Here is a 23,488-nt window from a genome sequence, read left to right on the forward strand (position 1 = left end):
CCTTCTCCACGGTCCCCGTTGAGGATGGTCTACTGAGACCTCCTCGGGTGCCCTGCACAGTCAGTCTGCCTCCTGAACACATGTCCCTCTTTAGTACAAATCCCTCCCCAGTAAACTCACCCTACTGGGGCCTCATATGCACCTTTGAGGGCAACTTCAAAGGGGCAGTTTAACTCGGGGCGAAGGGAATGGCCTTCACCCAAAGAGAATGAGCTCTGAGACTCTGAGCCCAGCTGGGAGGGATCTGGAAAGATCTGGCCGTCCCTCTCCCGGGGACCACTGAGCACTCTGTCTGGAAGCCGGCCGGGGTCAAAAATGGGGGCCCGTTGGCTGGGTGAGTTGCCTGCAGCCTTGATGCTGGCACTGTTTTCCCTTCTCCTTGCAGTCTAACGTGTCGCTGAAGAAACTCGATCTCTCCATGAATAGCTTTGGGAACGAGGGGGCTGCGGCCCTAGGGGAGGTCCTCAGACTCAACAGCTACCTGACCTACCTAGACCTCAGCAGCAACAACATCACCAACGACGGGCTCTCCAAAATCAGCAGAGCCCTGGAGTTGAATGAAAGCCTCAAAGTTCTGAAGGTAGTCTTCACCCGGGCTGGGGGCAGGACAGCTTGTGTGTACATGTGTGTGTGCACGGCTCCATGTGTGTGTAACCGTGCATATCTCTGTGTGTCTGTACCCATGCATGTGTGCGTCAGTGACTGTGCATCTGTGTTTGTGTCCCTGCATCCCTGTGTGTGCACGCACGTGTGTATCTGTGTGTGTTGGGGCAAGGGGAGCGGGAGTGGGTTGGGATGTTGCTGGAGAGAAAAATCTACATTCTTGGCTGTCTTTATTCTGTAAACTCAATGTCACACCCTCCACTTGCACCTGACACCAGATGGCACTTTGTCTCTTAACTGGTTTTCCTTTCCCCCATCTGGGTCTCCTCCAGGTTTTTTTTCTTCACCAAGTGGCTTACAGGATCTTCCTTCCCCAACCAGGGATTGAACCCAGGGCGGTCAGTGAAAGTGCTAAGTTCTAACCGCTAGACTGCCAGGGAATCCCCCCCTCTAGTTTTTCTCTGCACTGCAGCCAGAGTGTGTGTTTGGAGTATAAATCTGGCTTCTAACCCCACACCTACCTACTCTTCTCCAGCTTAAATCCCCCATCCCCCCAGGGCCTCCATCGCTCAAACCCAGTTCTCTCCCCCAGGGTGCTTCAAGTCTACCCTCCCCCCAACTCCTAGGCTCTAGCCAATGCCTCAGGGTCTTTTTTTGTTTGTTTTTTTTAACTTTTTTGGCTGCCCTGCCCATCATTACAGTGCACAGGCTTCTCATTGTGGTGGCTGCTTCAGTAGTTGTGGTGCAAGGGTCTAGGAGCTCCATGGCATGTGGGATTATCTGGGACCAGGGATCAAACCCGCACCCCATACCTTGGCAGGCAGCTTCTTAACCATGGGCTTCCCTGGTAGCTCAGCTAGTAAAGAATCCACCCGCAATGCAGGAGACCCTGGTTCGATCCCTGGGTCGGGAAGATCCCCTGGAGAAGGGATAGGCTACCCACTCCAGTATTCTTGGGCTTCCCTGGTGGCCCAGCTGGTAAAGAATCCGCCTGCAATGTGGGAGACCTGGGTTCGATCCCCGGGTCGGGAAGATCCCCTGGAGAAAGGAAAGGCTCCAGTAGTCTGGAGAATTCCATGGACTGTATGGGCCATGGGGTTGCTGGGAGTCCTGAGTGACTTTCACTTTCACTTCTTAACCACTGGGCCACCAGGGGAGACCGCAGGGGCTTTTTCCATCTCCCTCCCTGCAGGACCTTGCCCACGCCACTTCCTCAGCCCACAGTGCTCCCCCGACTGGCCTCAGTTGCTGGTCTGCCTCGGAACACAGTGGGAGCCCCAGTTCCCTAGGGACCCCCGGGGAACCCTCAGATCCTGTTTACCCCTTCTCCCAGAACTCACCAGAGTTCCCCTTTATATTCTCGTTCGGAGTGACTTCTCTGTCACCCACTAGCATGAGAGCTTCCTGAGGACAAAGACGTATTTGGTTTTGCCCATTATAATAACCCGTGTACCTAGCAGAGTCCTGGGTGGTTTACTCACTAAGTTGTGTTCAACTCTTGTGATCCCATGGATGGTAGCCCACTAGGCACTTCTGTCCATGGGATGCCCAATGAATATTAAGTAAATGAATGAATGCTTATTTCATTTTTAGTTAATTTGCTTATAGATGCTAATTTATAATATAGAAGCTCCTGGGAAGTTGAGAACTGATGAAAGATGAGGCCTTGTATTAACAGGTCCCCTTTCTGGGGCTCTCTTGAGCCAGGTTCTGTATCAAGTGATCTGTCTCCTTATTCCTGGCCCAGCCCACCAAGTGAGCTCCAGTAGCCCCACTGGTCAGTTGAGAAGACTGAGGCTGTGTGGCTTGTCAGCTAGCAAGAGGCAGAGGGATGTCAGCTCTACCTGGCTTTCTACTGCGGTTCCAACTCCCGCAAGATTTGGGGGTGACTCGGGGGGGTCACAGGCGTGGGGGTGCTGGTGGAAGAACAGGAGTTAGGAATCAGTGAAGACGAGCCGCCATCCGAGAGGGCAGTCACCCTAGAACTGCTGAGGTGACAGGAGGGAGTCAGATTCTGACCAGTGGAAGTAGCTTGGTGATGCAGACCACTCCAGGTGGCTGCCTGGTGACTGAGGAAGCTGAGAGGCTGGCCCGCCTGGATGGGCACTGGGTGTGATTCAGACAAGAAGGACGGACTCGGCCTGCCAAGGACTCAGCCTTGGGGGCCAAGGACGCCAAGGAAAGTTCAGAGACTCTGACTTCTCAAAGACTAAAAAAGTGCCTCTGCAAAATGCCCACAAAGATTTTTTTTTCTGGCTAGTGAAATACAGGTGATTTTGACATTTTTTTTCTACCGCTTTTAAATTTTTTCTACAATGACCAAATATTTTCATTTTAGATCTTGTCATGCTTGCCTGTGCTTAACCAGTGACTGGCATGTTGCAGGGCCCCAGCCGATGTTTGTTGGATGGCTGGACGGATGAGCAGTGAGATGGACGAGTGGGTGGGTGACAGACAGACAGACAGGGAGATGGGTACTTACAGAGAAATCTGGAAGGAAGACATAGACTGTGGTTTGACGGGAATGTATGGACACCGTGCTCTGAACCAGCCTTTTCTGCCCCCCATCTCTGCCTCCTTCTGCCTTGCCCTTTCTCCCACAGCTCTTCCTGAACCCCATAAGTATGGATGGGGCTGTGCTACTTATCCTGTCCATCAAGAGGAACCCCAAATCCAAGATGGAGGATATTGACATTTCTGTAAGTGATCTAACGGTTCGCTCACGGTAAGGGAGCATGCCAGTTACCATGACCACTGGGCCAGATGCCAACAGCTCTCATCCTCAGGGCCTAAGTGCTCCAGGAAAAAAAAAAAAACACTCCTTTTGGGGTACAACTCTGCCCTCCTCCAGGGGTGCTTTCCATCGGAGTAGCCAGTCGGCCAGTAACATCATGGTGTGAAACCATTTGCCAGATCCTGGGAACCCAGGACCTGCACCCCCAAGAGCAGGCCTGAGGGCAGAGAGGAAGAACAGCAGAATCAAAGGTGGGGGAATCCCAGAACAGACCTGTCTGCAGTCAGCTTTGTCGATGGATGGCTCTGGGCCTTAGAGTGCTTCCACAGTCACAGGATTTTTATAATCTGAGTATGAAAACATGTCCAAATCTGTGTTTTCATTTCATGACTCAGCCTACTCTAATCAGAGTAGTATTTGAGTATTAAAAAAAAAACGTTGATGGAGGCGAGAAGCTTGAGGAGGTGACTCCACTCTGCGGGTACTCTGGCCTGAATCATCCTAGAGGTGGGAGCTGCTGCCAACAATATCCTATACGTGTCTACCAGTTTATGCTCTTTTTTTTTTTTGGTCCCAAAGCCATTTTATAGGCGCCAAGTCGTTTAATTCTACTCTGGGAGGTGGTAGAATGTATTCATGACATAGGGCTGCCAAGGCAAAGTACACAAAGCAAGTGACTCAAGAGATAGAAATGTATTGTCTCACAGTCCTGGAGGCTAGAAGTTCAAAGTCAAGGTGTTCGTAAGGTCGGTTCCTCCAGAGGACTGTGAGGAAGAATCTGCTCCCTGCTTCTTTGCTAGCTTCTGGTAGTTTGCAGACAACCTTTGCTGTTCCTTGGCTTGTAGAAACCTCACCCTGGATCTCTGCCTTCAGCCTCAGATCTCACTCTCTCCCTGTGTGCGCGTCTGTCTCTGTATCCCAGTGTCCCCTTTTTATAAGGCCACCAGTCACATCAGGTTAGGGCCCACCCTAGCGACCTCATTTTTAACTTGATCATCTGCAAAGATCTTATTTCTCAATAAGGTCATATTCACAGGTACTAGGGGTTAGGATTTCAACGTCTTTTTTTGTGGGGGGATACGATTGAACCCATAACAAGTTACTTGTCCTCATTTTCCCGTTTTACATGGAAAGAAACTGAGACAGAGAGGTTAGGTCACTGGCCCAGGACCACGCAGCAGGTGTGAAACACAGCAAGGAGTAAACCAGGGCTCCTGCCTCCTACTCTAGAGTTCCGTAAAGGCACAATGTTCAAAGTCCTTTCACATTTGCTTAATGCCACACTAATACGGGTTTTGTTAAGACTCTAATACCTTGCAAGTCTATCAGTGATGATGTTTTGTGTTTGAAACCCAAGCTTCTTAGAATTGAATAATAAGTAAAAATGGGGTTTATATTTGCCACAGATTTATAAAGTGTCATAAAAACATACCTGCTGTACTTTTCACTTTGTTCCCTCGACTCCTCCTCCCCAGCCCTGGCTCCTTCTTCTGCTCCTGGTTTTCCTCCTCGGAGGTCTGCTCCCCACTCATCCTACAGCTGTGACCCGCACCCCATTTTGCTGCCTCTGACCTCAGCCCCCAGGTCCAGAGTTCATTAGAGTTCTGCTCCTCCCAGCCCCCTGCAGTGCAGGTTGGAAGGTGTGAACCCCAGAGCTGCCTTGGGGTGTCTGAGGGAATGTCAGAAGTGGTGCTGTTTAGACCCCAAGGCGGCATATAAACCCCTGAGCTGGAGTCTCTCTTTCCACTCCACATGATGCCACCATAACTCTAAGTGGCGTTGGAATCCCTTCATTGTAGATGCTTCTAGAACTTTCTCTAGAATACCTACAAAGGAGAGGGAGTAAGTCTTCACCCCTTAGCATGGATTTAGTTCTTTGAAAAGGCAAAAGATACTGAGAGCCACAGCTGAGGAATGAAGCAGGTGGATCACACTCACAGAGGCCAGGTTTGATCAGACACCTTCACACAGAACACGTGGTCTCCTGCAGCCTCTAACTGGGCTTGGAGGCCCTTCCACAAGGCGGGGGTTCCCATGTGTGGCAGGATGGCTGGAACGAGGGGCTCTCTGCTAGGGTTTCAGCTCCGAAGACCAACACTGGGGTAGAAGTGGGCTTTTCAGGGCCCTTGGGGACCAGTCATGTAACCCCACCAGCCATGCCCGTCTGTCACACACAGACAGTAGGCTCACCTCCTGAGAGCAGAGTGAGGTGACCGTAGGTGGCAGGCCACCAGCGCCCAGCTCGGACACCTGACCCAAACCGCGCGGGAAACTCACAAGCCAAACCACCAGTTCTAGCAAAGGAGAGCCATCCCAGTCTAGGAACAGCACTGCAGAAAGAACTAGAAAAGACAACCCGCGGCTCTGCCTGGGGGGAGCCCGCCGGTCTGGGAGATGGCATGACGGCAGCATGCCCCGCCCGACTGGTCCCCTCTCTCCCTGCTGCAGAATGTGCTGGTGTCCGAGCAGTTCGTGAAAATACTGGATGGGGTGTGCGCCATCCACCCCCAGCTGGACGTGATATACAAGTCAGTGCAAGCCCTCTCGGCCAAGAAAACCCCCTTCACGTGGACGAACCCTGTGAAACTGATCCAGGTGAGCCCTGCTTCCCTCTAAGAGCCCCCAGGGGTCCCTGGAGAGAGCTAACCTTTGGCTCAGCTCCCAGAATTTCTCCTCCCCCAGAGCATCTTTGCGGTCCTCTCTGACAAGGGACTTCTCAGCTGCAGGATATCCCCTCTGACTCTCAGATCCATCAGCAATGCTTCCTGACTCCCAGAGGAAAGGAAGTGCTTGGAACTGACTAAAGTGGGAGGGGTGTGGAACAGGATGATTTCTACCAGGTAGGCTCCTCCATTGCAACCAGAGACAAGTCACTGAAGTGCTCTGTGCCTCAGTCTCTTCACCTGTAAAATGGGCATAATAATAGTATCCACCCCAGCAGGGCTGCTATGAAGGTTAAATTCTATACTCTACATGATGGACTTAGAACAATGCCTGGCATGTGATTAGCACACAATTCACAGAGGCTCTTTCCAATAGCTGCTAAGGATACAAAGACATCCTGACCCTGTGGTCAGCGTGGATATTTGGTGGCTTCAACTAATGAGAAATCCGTAAGTCTTTTATATCTAGAGGTCACCTGCTCCTGGCTCCAGTCTTAAATTGTGTCTGGCAGTCAGAGGAAAAAGATGTAACAGTGGAAATAAAACTCAGAGAATGTTAGAGCGGGAGGGATGTTATAGCTCCTCTGGTCCAATGACCTCACAGAGCAGTGACTACCCAGGCCGGGGGTTTTCACTGCCGGCTCTGCCCTGGACGTGCCGGTGAGGGGCGTGCTGCTCGGGGCAGGACTGTTACCACTTGGGGCAGCAGGAGCTGGGAGGGTGCCCTGCAAAGGCACGTTCCGCATGGCATGTGCCACTGGAGCTCTGCCTTCGTTTCAGAACCAAATAGGAGAGCTCTTACATGAAAATTATCATTGTAGGAAAAGTTCTAGAAAGCAAAGCAGTATCAAGTATCTTTATATCTTTATGAGTGAGGTGATGTCAGAGGAGAAATTTGTTTTGCAAGAAGAGTGGGAATGGAGTTATCTAGTGCCAAGTGGGGGCCTTGCTCCTTGTTTTAAAACAGTATAGAAAAGGAATCCCAGAGGAGAGACCCGACCACACATACAATGTAATACAATGTAAGCCGTAGGCCTTCCCCTCAGGGGCCCAACCATCTGGCTGGGAAGATGGGATAGACACAGTCGTTTCCAATAGAAAATGTCAGATGATAAATAATAAACAAGTGACCAAGGTAGCAAGTATCAATACAATCCAAACTAGAGGTCAACGCAGGACTGGGCAAACAGAAAAGGATGCTTCCTGGCAGAAGTGGGTTAGGGCAAGGGCCCTGACAAGCAGAAAGGATGCAGGTGAGCCCGAGGGAGGGACGGAGGGAGGATTCCCACCAGCAAAGGAGCAGAGAGGCAGTCACTTGCAGTGTGTCTGGAGGGGTGGGAACAGAACCACTTGGCTCCGGTCTCACAGGGAAGCCTGGGAACCAAGGCTGCAAAGGGAGGCTGGGGCTGGACGCGGTGGTCCTCAGACTGTAGGCTCAGAGTTGGGTTGGAGAGTCAGGGAGCAGGGAGCCAGGGAGAGTTGTTGAGCAGAGGGTGTGATATGAATCCAGCAGGACTGAGGGAGAGTATTTTTGGCAACAGGGAGAGAAAAGAACTGAAAGGGGTAAATATGAGAATGGGAAAACCAGTGAGGACACGCTTGTAGTATTCTAGATATAGAATGGTAACTTGGCTGGAAATGACAATGGGAGTGGAGGGACCGATGTAGGAGATATCTTTTAGGAGCATCTCCAGGACTTGGTGAGTGGTTGCGTGTGCGTGTCTATGTGTGTGTGTGTTTGTGTGTCTGTGTGTCTGTGTGTGTGTCTGTGTGTTTGTGTGTCTGTGTCTGTGTCTGTCTGTGTGTGTTGGGAGAAGAGAGACCTGTGGGAAGAGGAAATAGGTGAAGATAACTCCAAATTTCAAGCCCAAAGGACTAAAAGAATGATGGTAATGTTGCTAGCAATCGGGAAGTCCTATGGGGAGAAGAAGCTGCCCCCTGCCCCCTCCTCCCACTCTGACTTCATCCCTCCCATCTCCCCACCCGCCCATTTCAGCCCCACTGGATTTGTCCCCATTGCTTTTTGCATCCCTTAAAGTCATCTCTGGGTCCCTCTGCCTGGAACACCGCTCCTCCTGCCCTCTGTGACTCACCCCCTCCTCTGTACTCTCTAGGTCTGCACCTGAGTGTCCCTTCCTCGGGCAACTCTTCTCAGGTTCCCTGGTCAACAGTCACTGCCCTTGACACACTGCCACAGCCCTCTGCTTCACCCTTTCACCGCAAGACTGAACTCCTCCAGGGCAGGGGCTATGTTGGGTCTTGCCAAAAGCACCTCCCAAAGTGACAGCCACCAGTCGAGGCTCTTAGTTGCAGACCACAGAATCCATTCCACTAGCTTAAGCAAAGAGGAATCGATCACCAGAAAGAGACCCCAGAGACATTAGAGGGCTGAAGAAAAGCCTCTATGTTTAGATTCGAGAAAAGGTTGCCAGACACCCCAACTGGGTTACCAGGAGGGCTGTCCCTTCTGCCTCGGGCAGGAAACCACCCAATCAGGAATCGCCTGTGGAATAGGAAGCCACCCCCCAGCTGCCAAAGCACACGGGTAACACACACGTCTCACCAAAGAGCTTGGTGAAACCATCTCATTCTGACCCGTAGCTTCAAGAGGGCTTGGGGAAGGCTGGTCTTTGGTTTTCCAGCCTCTGTAACACATTGTAGAGGTGGCTAAGAAGGAACTGCAGTGGGTGTAGCTACTGCAGCCCTCAGTAACAGGGGTCACAGAATCCAGCTGACTCAGGCTTGCTTCGGACGTGTCAGATTGAGGTGTCACTGGGTTCAGCATGGACTGGCGAACAGCTGCAGGAGATGTGGAATTGGACATAGGGGTCCAGGACCCACTCCGGGGTGGGGTGGGGTGAGCGGAGTACAGCAGAGAGGGAGGTGCTGGGCGAGGAGAACAGGGACCAGGGAGTGATCCCCGAGGAATTCCTCTGTGAGCAAGGGCGTCTTGCAGAAATACCTGTCGGCACAGCTGGGCCTTGCCTTTGGGCTTTTGAGAGTCAGAGAGAAAGAGAACCCAGAAGATACTGAAAAGGAACCAAAAGAACACTTTAATGATACCAGAAAGGAGCTCACAATATATTAATACAGTGCATTTTATTAAACAGTATGTATAGTAGAAAGATGTTAGATAGATAGATAGGTGAGTTCACAACATATTAATACAATGCATTTTATTAAACAGTATGTACAGTAGAAAGATGTTAGATAGATAGGCAGGCAGATGAAAAAAATGTACATCAAGATGTTATCTCTGGGCGGTGGGATTGGACTATGGGTGATTTTTCATTTTCTTCTTTCTATTAATCTAAAATTACCTTCAAAATGTGAGTAGCTACTATCTTTGAGTGGAAAACAATGACATATTATTTTTAAAATACTCAACACAATACGTCTCCATATGAGGATATTTGGATAAAATGATGAGAATCCTATGGATTCCAGGAGCCTGTTCTGCCCATCCCACTACTTGGTTCTGGTTTGGTCTTTGGGTCTCTGAGCTGGCAACAGCCCTCTCACATCCACAGAGCACCGTCTCCACTAGTCTTAGCAGGGGCGACCCCAAAACTGAATAATGCACATACATATGATCACCGCCCTAGTCCCTCCACGCTGTGGGAGCTTAACAGCCTCAGCGCCGATCCTTCCGCCCTTGGGACGTGGACCGGCAGGACAGCCTGCTCAGCGCGGGTGGGACAGACACACAGGAAGCATCACGTGCGGTTCTGCCGGACCTCGGTCTGGGCAGGTGCGGGTCAGAGGTGGGGCAGGGGATGGGGGAGCTGGGACAGATGTTACAAGGCTCCTGGTATCTCCTGCTTCTCCCAGAGCTACGCAGACCAAAACAAAATCTCCATCCTGGACTTCTTCAGGAGCCTGAACCCTAGTGGAGAGTTGATGATGCCTGTGGGCGAGTTCCGGAAAGCCATGATACAGGTAGGTGGATGCCCCGTGTCCGCAGGCACTGGGTGTGCGTGTGTGCACGTGTGTGTGACAGGCAGAGACACGGCACGCACACTTCACAGAGCTTCCCCGGTGGCTGTGAGAAGCCAGCAGATCCACCTCCTTTATCGAGACCCAGAGGGACGGCTAAGCCTCCCTCCATCACCCCCTGATGTCATTCTCTGTACTGCATGGCTGGATGCCACTGGTGACCCAAGGTGCTGCCTGAAGACACACATTCTTCATCTTCAAGGTCTTTCTCCCCATTGCGTTTGGCTACTGGGCAGATTTTACAAGGGAGTAGGATAAGAGACCACATCCCAGTGCCCCAGTATTTTACCTTTGGCCGTATCGTCTTGCCCAAAATCCCATACCTTCACGTGCGGGATATGATGGAGGTGTTGAGGACCCCCTGAAATGCAAGTGTGAACAGGTCTGTCTCCAGAGCACCCCTAGGAAGGATGGGCCCTGCAAGAATAGGACTCTGGGGGGGTCCAGGTGGGGCGCGGGATAGGACCCTCGGAGCCGGGCCTGTGGTGAAGAAGGCTGGCTAGACTCGGTACCAGGGAGATAAGGATGGACTTCCCATGCGGCAAAGTCGCCACCGCCCACTCCACCTGGATCCCCACCTCCTTCTCCCCCAGTGCCCCCCAGATTGAAAGGAGGGGCTCTGGGGTCTGGGCAGTGATGCCTGGGTGTCGGGGGGCGCTTCTTCCGGCCCTGCAGCGTGTGTGGGTTCAGCTCCCTCGGAGCTCTCAGTTGCCAGCTGTGGGCGCAAGGGGAGTGAGTGAGGCATTGTGGCGCGGGCGAGCGCGTGCGTGTGTGTGTGTGTGTGTGTGATGGGGAGGTCGGGGCGGGGAGCAGAGAGCTCCACTGACCTTGCCTGTTCTGTCCACCTCCTCAGCAGAACAAGGTCCCCATAAACCGGTACCAAGTCAGGGAGCTGATAAAGAAGCTGGGCGAGAAGACAGGCATGGTGGACTTCAGGTCAGCCCGGCCCCACTGCCCAGACCTCTCTGGGCTGCCCCTCTGGCCCCCGGAAGGCCCCCAGGTCTCTCCAGGGGCTCCGGGGGCCACGCTGGGGCGACGGGGACACGCAGAGCCGAGGGCTGGGCCCTGGGGTGGTGCGAGGGGCAGCGAGGGCGTGGACGGCACCCCAGAGGCCCGAAGAGGGGGCGTCCCTTCAGGGGTGGGGACAGAGGTGCCCTGGGAAACCGCGGGTCATTCAACTCTGCTGGAGCGTAGGCAGCCGGGCAGCTGAGGACTCAGGCTGAACTCCCTGAAGAGATGGAAAAGGACCCTGACAATGGTCATAACAGTGACCGGCATCCGTGAGCCCTTACCACGTGCCAAGTACTCCACCAGTCAGCACACAGGCGCCGGGATTCTCACAGCACCCAATGGGCACTAGTGTGCCCCCCACCCTCCTGTGAGGGGTGAAACGGAGCTTCGGTGAAGGCGGGCACGGAGCCAAGCGCTTGCGGCCAGAAAGGGGCAGCTGCGGCCTTAGGACCCAGGTCTGCGTGGTCCGGGCACCTGCTTCCCTGTGCCAGACCTCCGGGCTGAGGCTGCAGGACCCGCTGGTCTGCACGTTGGTCTGCATGTGGCCCTGCAGCTGCGTGTCTTGAGGAAGCCCTAAGGAGACTGTCGGAGGAGGCCCCTGTCTGATCCCGCCCCGCGGTCCTCCCCCAGGACCTCTGTCCGTGCCTCCATCTCACGCGTGGAGGAGCCGCTGCCACGGCTCTAATAGTAAGGGTGAGGCTGTGCGCAGGCTGTCAGTCTCCAAGTCTTTAGAATGGGGTGATAACCACAGCACCCGAGGGAGTTTCATAAGAATCGAGTAGAGACAATGCACGTGAGGGGCTGGCACGTGGTACTCTTAGTCAGGAGCGACACCATCATCCAGCAAGCATCGCCCCCAGCAGGGTGGTTCAGGCGTGCACACCACCTCGAGGGCCCCCCACTCTGGGCCTGAGTCCTGGGCCTCCCCCCACCCCCAACCCCGCCTCTCTAAAGTGCTGCCTCCTGATCCCTGGGACGCTGGTGGGAGGAGCCCAAGGCAGAAGGCTGGAGACCAGCTCGGGGCTGAGGTCACGTGGCCATCGAGAGGCAGAGCTGAGGCCTGGGGACCCACGTGGGGAGCTCTAGCAGGCACCTCGAATTCCCCTCAGGTCACACACACTGCAGCTCTGTTAGTTCCTGTTGAAGAGCAGAGTCATCTTTCTTTTTTATTGTTGCTTGAAATTATCATTTTTCGTTACAAATCGTATCTACTTGTAAAAGGTCAAGGCCCACAGAAGTGCCGTAGGGAGAAAATGAAGGCACTCTTTCACCTGTCCCCACAGCTCCTGCTGCCTCCCAGAGTGCGCTCGTGAACAACCCCAGGTGCACGTTTCTGGAACTTTTCCCACATATTTGCAATGAAATGTGTGTGTGTGTGTGTGTGCGTGTGTTCTCCAAGTGTTAAAAACACAGACTCTGGGACCGGGCTACCTTAGTTCCAACCCCAGCTCCACTCCTATGGAACTTGGCAGTTTACCCAGCCTCCCAGTGCCTCAGTCTCCCCATCTGTATATAGGGCCAGGAGCTTTCAAGGATTAAATGAGTTAAAGGCAATGAAGCACGTAGAACAGTACCTGGCATGCGGTAGGCTCAGAGTATTTTACTGTACATTATTCGACCCTCATACACACACACACACACACACACACACACACACACACACACACAGAGTTTCTTATTTATCATAAATAGAAGCCTAGCCGAGCTTCCCTGCTGGCTCAGATGGTAAAGAATCCGCCTGCAATGCGGGAGACCCAGGTTCGATCCCTGGGTCAGGAAGATCCCCTGGAGAAGGAAACAGAAACCCACTCCAGCGTTCTTGCCTGGAGAATCCCATGGACAGAGGCGCTTGGTCCTACATTCCGTGGGGTGGCAGAGTTAGACACGACTGAGCGACTAACATGCACGCACAGAACGGCACCGTCACAGTCCTCTGACCTTGCTTTGCCTCCCAGTATGTTTTGGCAAACTGTCCACGTTAGTACGTTTAGATCCATCTCAGCCTTTTCAACCACAGCATGGTATTTCATAGTGCAGAAGGAGACTGTCTTACCGACTCTTAGTTCATTCCCAGTGTTTTGCTGCCTCAAGTAATAGTCACCAACTTTCTTTCACATGTCATGTTTGCACACCTGTTTGTCTAACATGGGTTGGGTGGCTCGGATCCAGGATGAGCACGTCCACACTCTAAAATTGAATCTGCTGCCAAAGCCGACAACGCAAACCCACCCTCATCCCTGTCTAGACACTGAACCTCACCTCGCTCATTGCTTTGCCGAGACAAGAGATGGGTTTACACATGGTCTCAATGGGGTTCGAGCCTGTCTAAATACTCTCGGTGATCAGCCACGAGGCCACATCGGCACTCAGCGTTATCCCCTTACCTTTCAATCCAGTTTCTTGACAATGACGAGGTCATAGCAACACGTCCGGTCTGGAAAGAAGTCTCAGCGACAGAGAACTCCTGGCACGTCTACTGGTGGCAGGGGAGGAGGCGGAGAGCTGGCTGAAACCTCGGTGGACAGACCCCAAGGCCAGGGCTGTGAGCCAGCCAATAAAGTCTGGCTTGGGTCTCCGGGCTGCTGGTCGCCTACCCTTCCCCTGGGAGCACCCTCCGGTTTTAGGGGGCGTGTCCTTGGCGGCCTCATCAAGAGCCATGAGACAGATTGGGAGCACATGGGGTTGCTGGGCGACAGGAGGAGAGCAGTGGGGGAAAGGTCAGCGCACGCAAGCAGTCGCCACCGTGCTTGTAAACTGTGTCTGGGGGGGGATGGCTGAGACTCGGGAGGCAGCGGCAGAGGGAACAGGTGCTCAGGAAGTGAGGACGGGGCCTCTGGACACACATGCTGGGGTGTCACGTGGAAAGAGTCCAGGCAGGAGACAGAGCGAGCTGGCATCCAGTGTAGCCTGGCACGGCCTGGCCACCTGACCTTGGAGCCTCGTGGTTCCACCTGAAAAGTGGGACAGCTGAAACCAAAGATCCCCTGTCGGTTCTAGGGATCTGCCATCCTGCATTTCTTTGTAAAATTCCTTGGAAAACTGGGGAGGCATGAGGAGCTTAGCAAAAGAAGAGCAGGTATAGCCAAGAACAGCATATGTTGAGCCGGTGGGGGGAATGGGTATCTTCAGGGGTTTTGATTAACCCGCCAGCCACCTTTGGGACGAACAAGGGCAGGAACTGTCTGGTGCTCCTCCTCTGTGCCTGTACAGTGCCTGCTGATAGTAGGTGCTCAATAAAAATACAAGTGTGAGATGAAAAAGCTCGCGCACTTGGCAATTGTTTTGGGCAAGTGAGGGAAAGCTGGGAGAGTTTCGGGGTGCTCAGGGACCAGCACTTTGGAGCGCCAGGGAAGTGCTGGAATGGCACCTGGGAATCAAGGCACCAGCCCTCAGGGTTCACTTTACTTCTTCATCAAGGGTGGAGATGATGTTAAGCCCTTTCTGCACATGTGGGAGAATCATGATCTGAGATAATCTCTGTCCCCCTCCCCACAGCTTATTTTCCCCTCCCTTCCCTCATTCAGAGTTTTAGCCTAAAGTTGAATTTCTGTTAATTAGACTGTTGTATGGGCTCAGAGTCAAAATTAGGATGATGAAAAGAAAAGAAAGCAATAGAAGGAGTTTGTGAGCTGAAACTCACATCTACCCCACCCATCAGGGTATGTAGATATATTTGACTCCCCAAATAAATCGGATCCCCTTGAAGTCAGGGAGCTTGCCTTTTAAGACTATTATAACCTTTGAAATTCTCCATCAAGTCCATGCTCATAACTGAGCATCCAATAATTACTGGTGTTTGGGTGGAACCCTGAGGATTATGAGGCTATTACACCAAAATCTGTTACGGACTGTAGACTGTTGTTCATTCATAGATTGCTGTTGTTCACTCATTGTTGGTCACTCAGTCATGTCCAACTCTTTGCAACCCCATGGACAGCAGCACACCAGGCTTCCCTGTCCTTCACTATCTCCTGGAGTTTGCTCAAACTCATGTCCATCGAGTCGGTGATGCCATTCAACCATCTCATCCTCTGTCGAACCCTTCTCCTCTCACCTTCAATCTTTCCCAGCAACAGAGTCTTTTCCAATGAGTCAGTTCTTCGCATCAGGTGGCCTAAGTGCTGGAGCTTCAGCTTCAGCATCAGTCCCTCCAATGAATATTCATGACTGATTTCCTTTAGGTTGGACTGGTTGGATCTCCTTGCTGTCTAAGGGACACTCAAGGGATCAATGAAAACAGCAATGTTTTCTCAAAATGCTTTTATTCACCTTTTGCCTAAAAGAGAAAAGGCAGCACATTTCCTTATCAAAGTTATTTCTGCGTGTGTAGCTTCGGAGGAATGATGGAGATATGGAGAAGCCACCATCCCGGACTCTCCGGCCCATCCCTTGACACTCACCCCCATCACCGAGGCCCAGCCTAAACCCTGCCTGCAGCAGCCCTGGAACCTGCCCAGGTGTGGCGTAGTTCCTACTTGTGGCCACTAGGTGTCAGGTCAGCTCCAAAAGTCCGCCTGAGGACTGCTGGATCAGCTTGCTTTGTGCTCCTTGCTGTGCCCTTTCTCTGACTTCCCAAACTTCTGCCACCAGGAGCCTGGCATGATGTCAGAGCCCCAAAGCGTCCAGCAGCCTGATGCTTGGACAGACCTGTCCTCATTATGAATCAAAGTCACGCACATCTACCTCGCACCCTTGTGTGTGTTAGTCACTCAGCTGTGTCCGACACTTTGCAACCCCACGGACCGTAGCTCATCAGACTCCTCTGTCCATGGAGTTCTCCAGGCAAGAATCCTGGAGCGGATTGCCATTCCCTTCTCCAGAGGAACTTCCCAACCCAGGGACTGAACGCTGGTCTCCTGCATCGCAGGCAGACTCTTTACGGTCTGAGCTACAGGGAAGTCTTGCACCCTTGTAGTGAGGAAGAAAAGCAGGTGCTCAGTACAAGCTCCAGAAACGTTCAGGCCCCACCCCCAGCCAGCCCACCTTGGACCTGGGTAAAGCCAGAGAGGAGCGATGGGCTGACTTGCGCTTTAGCAGCTTGCCCTGTCAGGAGGAGGCCGGCAGGAGGACCCCAGCAGAAGCTGAAGACCGAGGTAGAAGGAGAGGGGCCAGGCAGGAGTAAGAGAGGCTGTCTGGTCAAAGATGGCCAGGCACCAAAGGGCGTTAGCTGAAGTGCAGGTACCCAGGGCATGCCCTCCTTCCATGCCCAACTTAGCTTTGCTATTCTTTGTTGTTGTTATGAAAGTATGATAATACATTTACTGGAGACTTGGGAAATACAGGACAAAGTTACATACAGTTCCACTATATATTACAGTTATTTTTTAAGTGGATAAAGATTTTTAGTTGGAATTTCAATATCAAACTCTCAAAAATTAATAGAATGAATATATAGAAAAGTATGATATAGTAGACCTGAAAAGCACCATGAACCAATTCAACATAATTAAGATTTATACAATTTTCACAGAACAGTAGGATACAAATTCTATTCAAGTTTCCATAGACTGTAAACTAGAAACACATCCAGGGACATGAAACGAGGTGCAAAATTTCATGGTCTAAAGGTGTTCCAATCATACAGCCTGTTCTGTTATCACTGTGGAACTATGTTAGAAATCAATATCAAAAGATATTTGAAAATAGCACACATATTTTAAAGTACAATGTGACATTTACCGAGAGAGGTCTTTGACTTAACCATTGAAAGCCTCAAGAAAGTCAGAAGACTGAAAAACCACCAAGGGTGATTGCAGAGAAGAAAAACACCTAAATGAGAAATGTTATCAAAGATTCTATTTAAAAAACCATGTATTTGAAAATTATATGTCAGCTTTTAAATGAATCTTAGAAACCATAACAAGGAAAATTAGAAAATATTTGTAAAAATGAAAAGAGAATTTGCCAGAATTTGTTGCATGCAGCTGAAGCTGCTCAATGCAACTAAATACAATTTGGAATCTTGAACAAGATTCATAAAACAAATAATGGACACCAGCATAAGATTTTGTGAAGTTTGAACAAAATATGTGCTTTAGTTAATAATACTCTGTGTGTGTCTGTGTGTGTGTGAGTGTGAGTGTGTGTGTGAGTCTCTCAGTAGTGTCTGACTCTTTGGGACCCCGTGGACTGTGGCCCACCAGGCTCCTCTGTCCATGGGATTCTCCAGGCAAGAATACTGGAGTGGACTGCCATTTCCTTCTCCAAGGGAGCTTACTGACGCAGGGATCGAACCCTGGTCTCCCACATTGCTGACAGATTCTTTACCATCTGAGCCACTGGGGAAGCCCATCACATGTTAATGTCCTGGGGTTTTTTTGTTTGTTTTGGTTTGGTTTTTTACAACATAGTATTTGTTTATATTCTCAGAATTGGATTAGAAGTTTCAAGCTTCATTCAATTTTTTTTTTTTAAATCACTAAGATAATAAGCTTTCCAGACTTTCAGCAGTAATACTAAATGCCAGAATACATGGAACTGTATCAAAGTTTTGTGTGAATATAAATTAGCAATTTAGCATTCTATTCATACCAAGTCAAACAAGTAGAATCAAAATGTTATAAATTTTTAGCTGGGCAAAAATTAATATATTTTCTAAAATATATGTTTAAATTATATATACTATATATGTATATATACACACAAAAGCTTTTCTACCATGCTTGATAAAGGCTTGAGAAAGAACAACAACCAAAAAAGAGATAGAGAATCTTTTACTTTTATCCAGTTTGTTTCACTTTTTCTATTCCATATTCAGTGCTCCCATTTCATTAAGTTTATGTTTTCCAATTTCTCCAACTCAGTTTGGCTTTGTGCATTAACTGTTTGTTTTGTTTTAATTTGTGTTGGAGTTTAGTTGATTTTTACTGCTGAGATAGTTTCAAGTATACAGCAAAGTGAATGAGTTATACATATATATATACCTACTCTTTTTCAGATTCTTTTCCCACATGGATCATTACAGAGTATTGAGTGAAGATCCCTGTGCTCAGCCGCAGGCCCTTATTAGTTATCTACTGTATATATAACTGTGTATGCATGTGGATCCCAAACTCCCGATTTTTCTTTCCCCTTTTCCACCCAGGGTAACCATAAGTTTGTTTTCTACATCTGTGACTCTATTTCTATTTTTAAATGAGCTCATTTGTTCCATTTTTTAAAGATTCCACATGTAAGCAATATCGTATGATATTTGTCTCTGACTTCCTTCACTCAGTATGAGCATCTCTAGGTCCCTCCATGTCGCTGCAAATGGCATTGTTTTGTCCGTTTTTATGGCTGAGTAATATTTCAGTGTGTATGTCCCACGTCTTCTTTAACTACTCCTCTGTCGATGGACACTTAAGTTGCTTCCGTGTCTTGGCTATGGTAAATAGTCCTGCAGTGAACTTTGGGGTGCATGCATCCTTTTGAATTATGGCTTTCTCCAGACATACGTGCACTAACTGTTTGCGCCCTCTCAGGAGCCCTGTGCAGTGAGGTCTGTGGTCACCCCCATTTTACAGCTGAGGGAACACAGGCATGGAGAAGTTGAGCATCTCACCCAAAGTCTTCTGCTAGTAAGAAGCAAGGCTGAGATTCAGACCCAGGTCAGCTCTGAAACCTTGAGCTGGTCACTCAGCCTCCCTGAGTCCCATCTCCTTACTGTGAATAGGATGATAATGGTACCTGCTTCCCCAGAGAGTTGCGTGTGAAACGCTGAACCCCAGGCCTGGCACAGGAAGTCCTTAATATAAGCATGCCCTCATCACAGCGGAGTTCCTCTCCTACGAGCAAGGGCTGCAGGGAGCTGAAGGTCCCGCAGGGCATCTTAGGGGCCAAACCGAGCAGCCATCTTTGAAACACCCAAGTACTGGGTCTTTCAAACACCGCGGGAGGCATTCCAGTCTCCGACTTTGGCTTAACCCTTGAGTGAAATCAAACGAATATGTCCAGAATCTTAAGAACTGGGGGGAGGCAAGAGGGCCAGGGACCAGGAGCATGCTGTGGGCAACACAGGGGATGGGGTGGACATCTGGCCTTTTTCTTGGTTCCTAAGATCTGAAGCCCCTTCCTGGGTTGGGCGTGCCCCAACTTACAGACTCTGGGAAGGGCAGCTGGGACTTGTAGCTTGGACCCACAACAGACACGCGCACTCTAGGCTTGATTCAGGAGCCGGCAGCCGAAGAAGCAAAGGCCACAGAGACCTCCTTCTGGCATCCGTGTCTGTGTGGCTGGATGGAGCCCCTGAGCAGTGGCAGGGGACGGGGTTGGGGGAGGGGGTTCTGAGTGCCGCCCACGGGTCGGCAGTGCCCGCTGCAGCCTCTGTGTGACCGTGGTGGCAAGCCGCAGTGTCCTCAGGGGACCAGGCTGCCCTGCCAAGCGGGGGCCTGGCTTGGGATTGGTTTTGTTTGGTTTAGTTTTTAAACAAAGAAATCAGTGATTGGCAAAGCAAACCTGTGTCCTAAACACTGCCCTTGAACTAGAGGGAAACAGTGACCTTGAACTAGAGGAAAGGAACAGCGCTTCTTCGGGAAGCAGACATTCTGGAGAAGAAGAAGAGAAACAGGGCGATGAGGTGGTGTGGAGGACCAGCTTCTGGGACTCAGCGGGGTCTTTTAAGGAGGGACAGTGTTGTGATCCTGGGAGACCGCTCTGCTGTTTTGCCACCTCTTAGGAAGTCTGTCTTAGAGAGACCCTTGGACTAAAAGGAGATCAAACCAGTCAATCCTAAAAGAAATCAGTCCTGAATATTCATTGGAAAGATTGATGCTGACTGAAGCTGAAGCGCCAATACTCTGGCCACCTAATTTGAAGAACTGACTCCTTAAAAGACTCTGATGCTGGAAAGGCAGGAGGAGGAGGGGACAACAGAGGATGAGATAGTTGGATGGCATCACCGACTCGATGGACATGAGTTTGAGCAAGCTCTGAGAGTTGGTGATGGACAGGCAGGCCTGGCGTGCTGCAGTCCAGGGAGTCGCAAAGAATCGGACACAACTGAGCGACTGAACTGAACTCAGGAGTCTGTGATGAGCAGGGGTGGGACTGACTGGCTGGATGTGCCTGGGATGAATGAAACTAGTGTGCACCCATGTACTATGGGTATAATCTGAAAAGAACAGGTCTTTTCCCCAGTTCCTAGCACGAGCTTCAAAAAGCCCTTGGGAGAGCCTTCGTTATGCTAACAATGGGTCTCAGGGTGGGCCCCGCCTAGATAGTTTGCTAGAAAGACCACAGGTGTGAGCTGATGGGTCATTCAGCCAATAGAAGGACAGGGAGCTGGAGACGGAGTCACTAACTAGGCAGTGTTCAATCAGGCCCGCCTACGCCATGAGAAGTAATGAAACCCCAATGAAAACGCTGGACACTGGGGTTCTGGGAAGCGTCCTGGGAGGTGACGTGCCCCAACTCCACACCCTTTCCCCAGGTCTTGCCCTGCAGGCCTCTTCATCTGGCTGCTCCTGAGTTGTAACCTTTATAAAATAAGTGAAACTGCCATCAACAGAACAGCACTTACAGTGAGTTCTGAGGGTTTAGGGTAGTGAATTACCAAACCTGAAAGGTCATGGGAACTCACTACTTTGTTTCTGGCTGGTCAGACGTGCAGATGTCCTGGAGAACCCCGCTTGTGACTGGAAACACAGAGAGGGTAATCTGTGGGGGACCCAGTACTTAACCTGTGGAGTTGACGGTAACCCCATTAGCTGCATTGCGGCAGACCCCAGGTGATCTCACCCCAGGTGCAGTGGAAATGGAAGATGTGTACGCAAAGACACGCTCGCATCTGAATTACAGGACATGGCTTGTGTACTTGAATGTGTCCACGCCCAACAGGAAAGGCTTGCCTGTGTACTAACCCCCAGTCCCGCCTGCCAGCATCCTAACAGCGGGGTCTGAATGCAGCCGCTCCTGGCGGGTGTACCACTCTCTCGGCTGTACCTCGATCTTGCCAGCAGAGGGCGCTCCAATCCCACAAGTCCTCTGACTCAGGCCCACGGTTTCAGGTCTAAGGCAGGGTTGAGGAAAAACGCAGAAAAAGAAAATAGGATTCTAGACTGGCTCAAGGAAATCAAATTCTTACTGTTGTTTAGTCTCTAAGTCGGGTCCAGCTCTTTTGAGATCCCATCGACTGTAGCCTCTCAGGCTCCCCTGTCCTTGGATTTTTGCAGGCAAGAATACTGGAGTGGGTTGCCGTTTCCTTCTGCAGGGCATCTTTTTGACCCAGGGATCAAACCCATGTCTCCTGCGTTGCAGGTAGATTCTTTACCGCTGAGCCACCTGGGAATTCTTACTGGGTGCCTGAAATAAAGCAGCAATGCAGCTCTTATTGGTGCCTGCAAAAAGGCAGCAATGCAGCTGGCTTCAGCAGCGGAGGGATGGCCTGGGTCAGAACCCTGTTTGCCCCCTCATGGTCTGATGTACGTTGTTGGAGCCTAAGCTTACAAACCAGGGGCACTTTAAAAAAAAAAAAATTTTTACAATTATAGTGTCAGGCATAGTATACTCATCCCAGACTGGACCATGAGCCCCTGGAGTCTGGGCTGAACTGTCCATGCATAGATCCCCACGCTGAGCACCATTCCTGGGGCACGGAGGGGATGTAGAGATGCTCAGTGGATACAGTCAAAGATGGGAGAATGAGCGAAGCAGTCCCTGCTCTCAGCGGCCCCACTGTGGGGTTTCCTGAGAACTGTTCCCGCAGACACGCCCCCCTGGCACCTTGGCAGTGCCCGCTGCAGACGTGTTTGAGGTGAACGCCCACAGAGGCTCCCGACTGCAGGACGCCTGGCCCTGAGCTGCGGCTCCGGCCAAACCATGGAAGCCGACGCTCCAAGGGCACCGGGAAACTGGAGGACTGGACACTCGTTGGGAGATCCCCAGGGAGGATCCACAGCGAAGAATCCACACGGGCATTTCTTCCAGAAGAGGCCCCCCGGTGACACACTCCCTGGTCCCCCAACCTCACAGGGACGGAGTCTCCCAGCTGCTGTGACCCCCAGCCTCACAGAGCAGGGGAGGCAATAAATTAGCCAGGAACCAGCCAACTCAGGGGTTTGGGGGGGAGCTCCCATGAAGGAGCCTCAGTGGTGGGGACCCTTATGGAGGGGTGGAGAGGGTGACCCCACACTCAGTTCTGCCCCCCTCCCAGCCCCGGCCGATGCAGAGCCCCGCCCGGCCCTACTCTGGTCCACCAGAAGCACATCAAGGAGCCCGGGTGAGGGGCAGGTCGTGCAGCCAGGGGGTAGGGGTGCAGGCTGGGCATCCAGCCAACCCACGTGGCACTCCTGACGCATCCCCCTCCCACCTTCCCTTGTTCTTTATGAGGGGTCTTACCACGTGCCAGGCCCTGTGTGTGGCACCAGGGTCAGAGCCTAGAGCGTGGCCACAGGCCAGATGTGAATTCAAGGGGCAGCTCCACTCAAGGACATGGGGCTTAAGCCCGATCAGAGAGGCGGACGTTGATCAGACAGGCACGCCAACACGGCCACTCTGATGACTGCCGCAGGGGAAGGACAGCGTGGCGACGAGGCAGCCCTGTGGCCGGGAACCAGCTTCCCAGCTGATCTGACTCTCACGGTGACAGCAACAGGACCTGCAGCCTACGGCTTTTGTGAGAGCCGATAGGACCCCGCACACAGACCGCCCAGCCCCGGCCAGGTCCTCGGCGCACCCTAAGGGGAGGGTGGCGGGCTTTCTCATCCCTAGGCCGGCGGGAGCCTGGGGGTGCGGCTGCCGGCAGGAGGGGCTCGCCCAGGCTGTGGCGGCCAGGACAGAGCAGTGGCGGTCAGGCCCACCTTCCCTCCGGACTCGGCCTTACCCTGCAACTGGAGGGCCGGCTTCCTGCCTGCTCCCTGACCTTGGCCAGCCGCCGCTGTCAGAGCCCAGCACAATTTCCAGGTCAGTACACTCCTGGATCAGGCCCCACCGTCCCCCAGGGGCAGTCATCCTGCCGGTGGGTGCAGCCAAGCCAGCCGCTGTGCGCGGGAGACAGGAACACAGCGACCGGGCTTGGCCGGGCGGATGCCAGGTCTGCAGCTGGCAAAGCCTCCTTGAACCCCCCACCCCGCTCCCCCCCATGCAGGGGGGACGGTCCTGATGGAGATCCGCAGGCTAGGGCGGCAACTGCCCCACCACCGAGTCCCGCCCAGAGCCCTGGGCCGCTGAGGGGAGCCCCGGGCTCAGCCACCCCCACCATCCCTCCTCCCATCCTCAGGGGTGGGGGAGTCCCCAGGCCCTTCCTGCTGCCTCAGTTTCCCCGGGGGGGGGAGGTCAGGGCGGGGCATCCCTGATAACCCTGATGACAGCAGGAGGCGTGAAGGAGCAGAGGCGGGGGCTGGGGGGAGTCTTGGGGGGGCCCTGCTCAGATCTGCCTTCCAGCCAAGGTCCAGGAGATAGATGGGGTGGGGCCTCGCAGGCCCAGGACTTTCTGAGAGCAGGGCTGGTTTTATGGGTGCAGCCTGTGTGGTCACACGGGGTGGGAGGTCCATAGTTAGGAAGC

The 23,488-nt window shown here is 52.1% G+C and overlaps 2 protein-coding genes across 4 annotated transcripts in view; one reads left to right on the forward strand and one right to left on the reverse strand.

The window, feature by feature from the left end:
* The window catches only part of ANGEL1 (angel homolog 1), a 70,390-nt gene extending 56,870 nt beyond the window's left edge, over window positions 1-13,520 (reverse strand). For 2 of the 3 annotated variants that reach the window (XM_043472620.1, XM_043472616.1), the window contains exon 1: window positions 13,392-13,514. The gene's annotated coding sequence lies outside the window, so the exon portion shown is untranslated. Of the gene's footprint in view, window positions 1-13,391 lie in introns of all 3 variants that reach the window. The other variant, XM_043472617.1, reaches the window with a different exon arrangement.
* LRRC74A (leucine rich repeat containing 74A) overlaps window positions 1-13,539 on the forward strand; it is a 30,333-nt gene extending 16,794 nt beyond the window's left edge. Inside the window, exons 9-14 of the mRNA XM_043473031.1 lie at window positions 386-580; window positions 3,207-3,302; window positions 5,786-5,932; window positions 9,832-9,939; window positions 10,850-10,932; window positions 13,404-13,539. Coding sequence (XP_043328966.1) covers window positions 386-580; window positions 3,207-3,302; window positions 5,786-5,932; window positions 9,832-9,939; window positions 10,850-10,932; window positions 13,404-13,428 — 654 coding nt within the window. The 3' untranslated portion in view covers window positions 13,429-13,539. The remainder of the gene's footprint in view (window positions 1-385; window positions 581-3,206; window positions 3,303-5,785; window positions 5,933-9,831; window positions 9,940-10,849; window positions 10,933-13,403) is intronic.
* Window positions 13,540-23,488: the final 9,949 nt, after the last annotated feature.

Source organism: Cervus canadensis, chromosome 6 (assembly GCF_019320065.1).
Source record: "Cervus canadensis isolate Bull #8, Minnesota chromosome 6, ASM1932006v1, whole genome shotgun sequence".
NCBI lineage: Eukaryota > Metazoa > Chordata > Mammalia > Artiodactyla > Cervidae > Cervus > Cervus canadensis.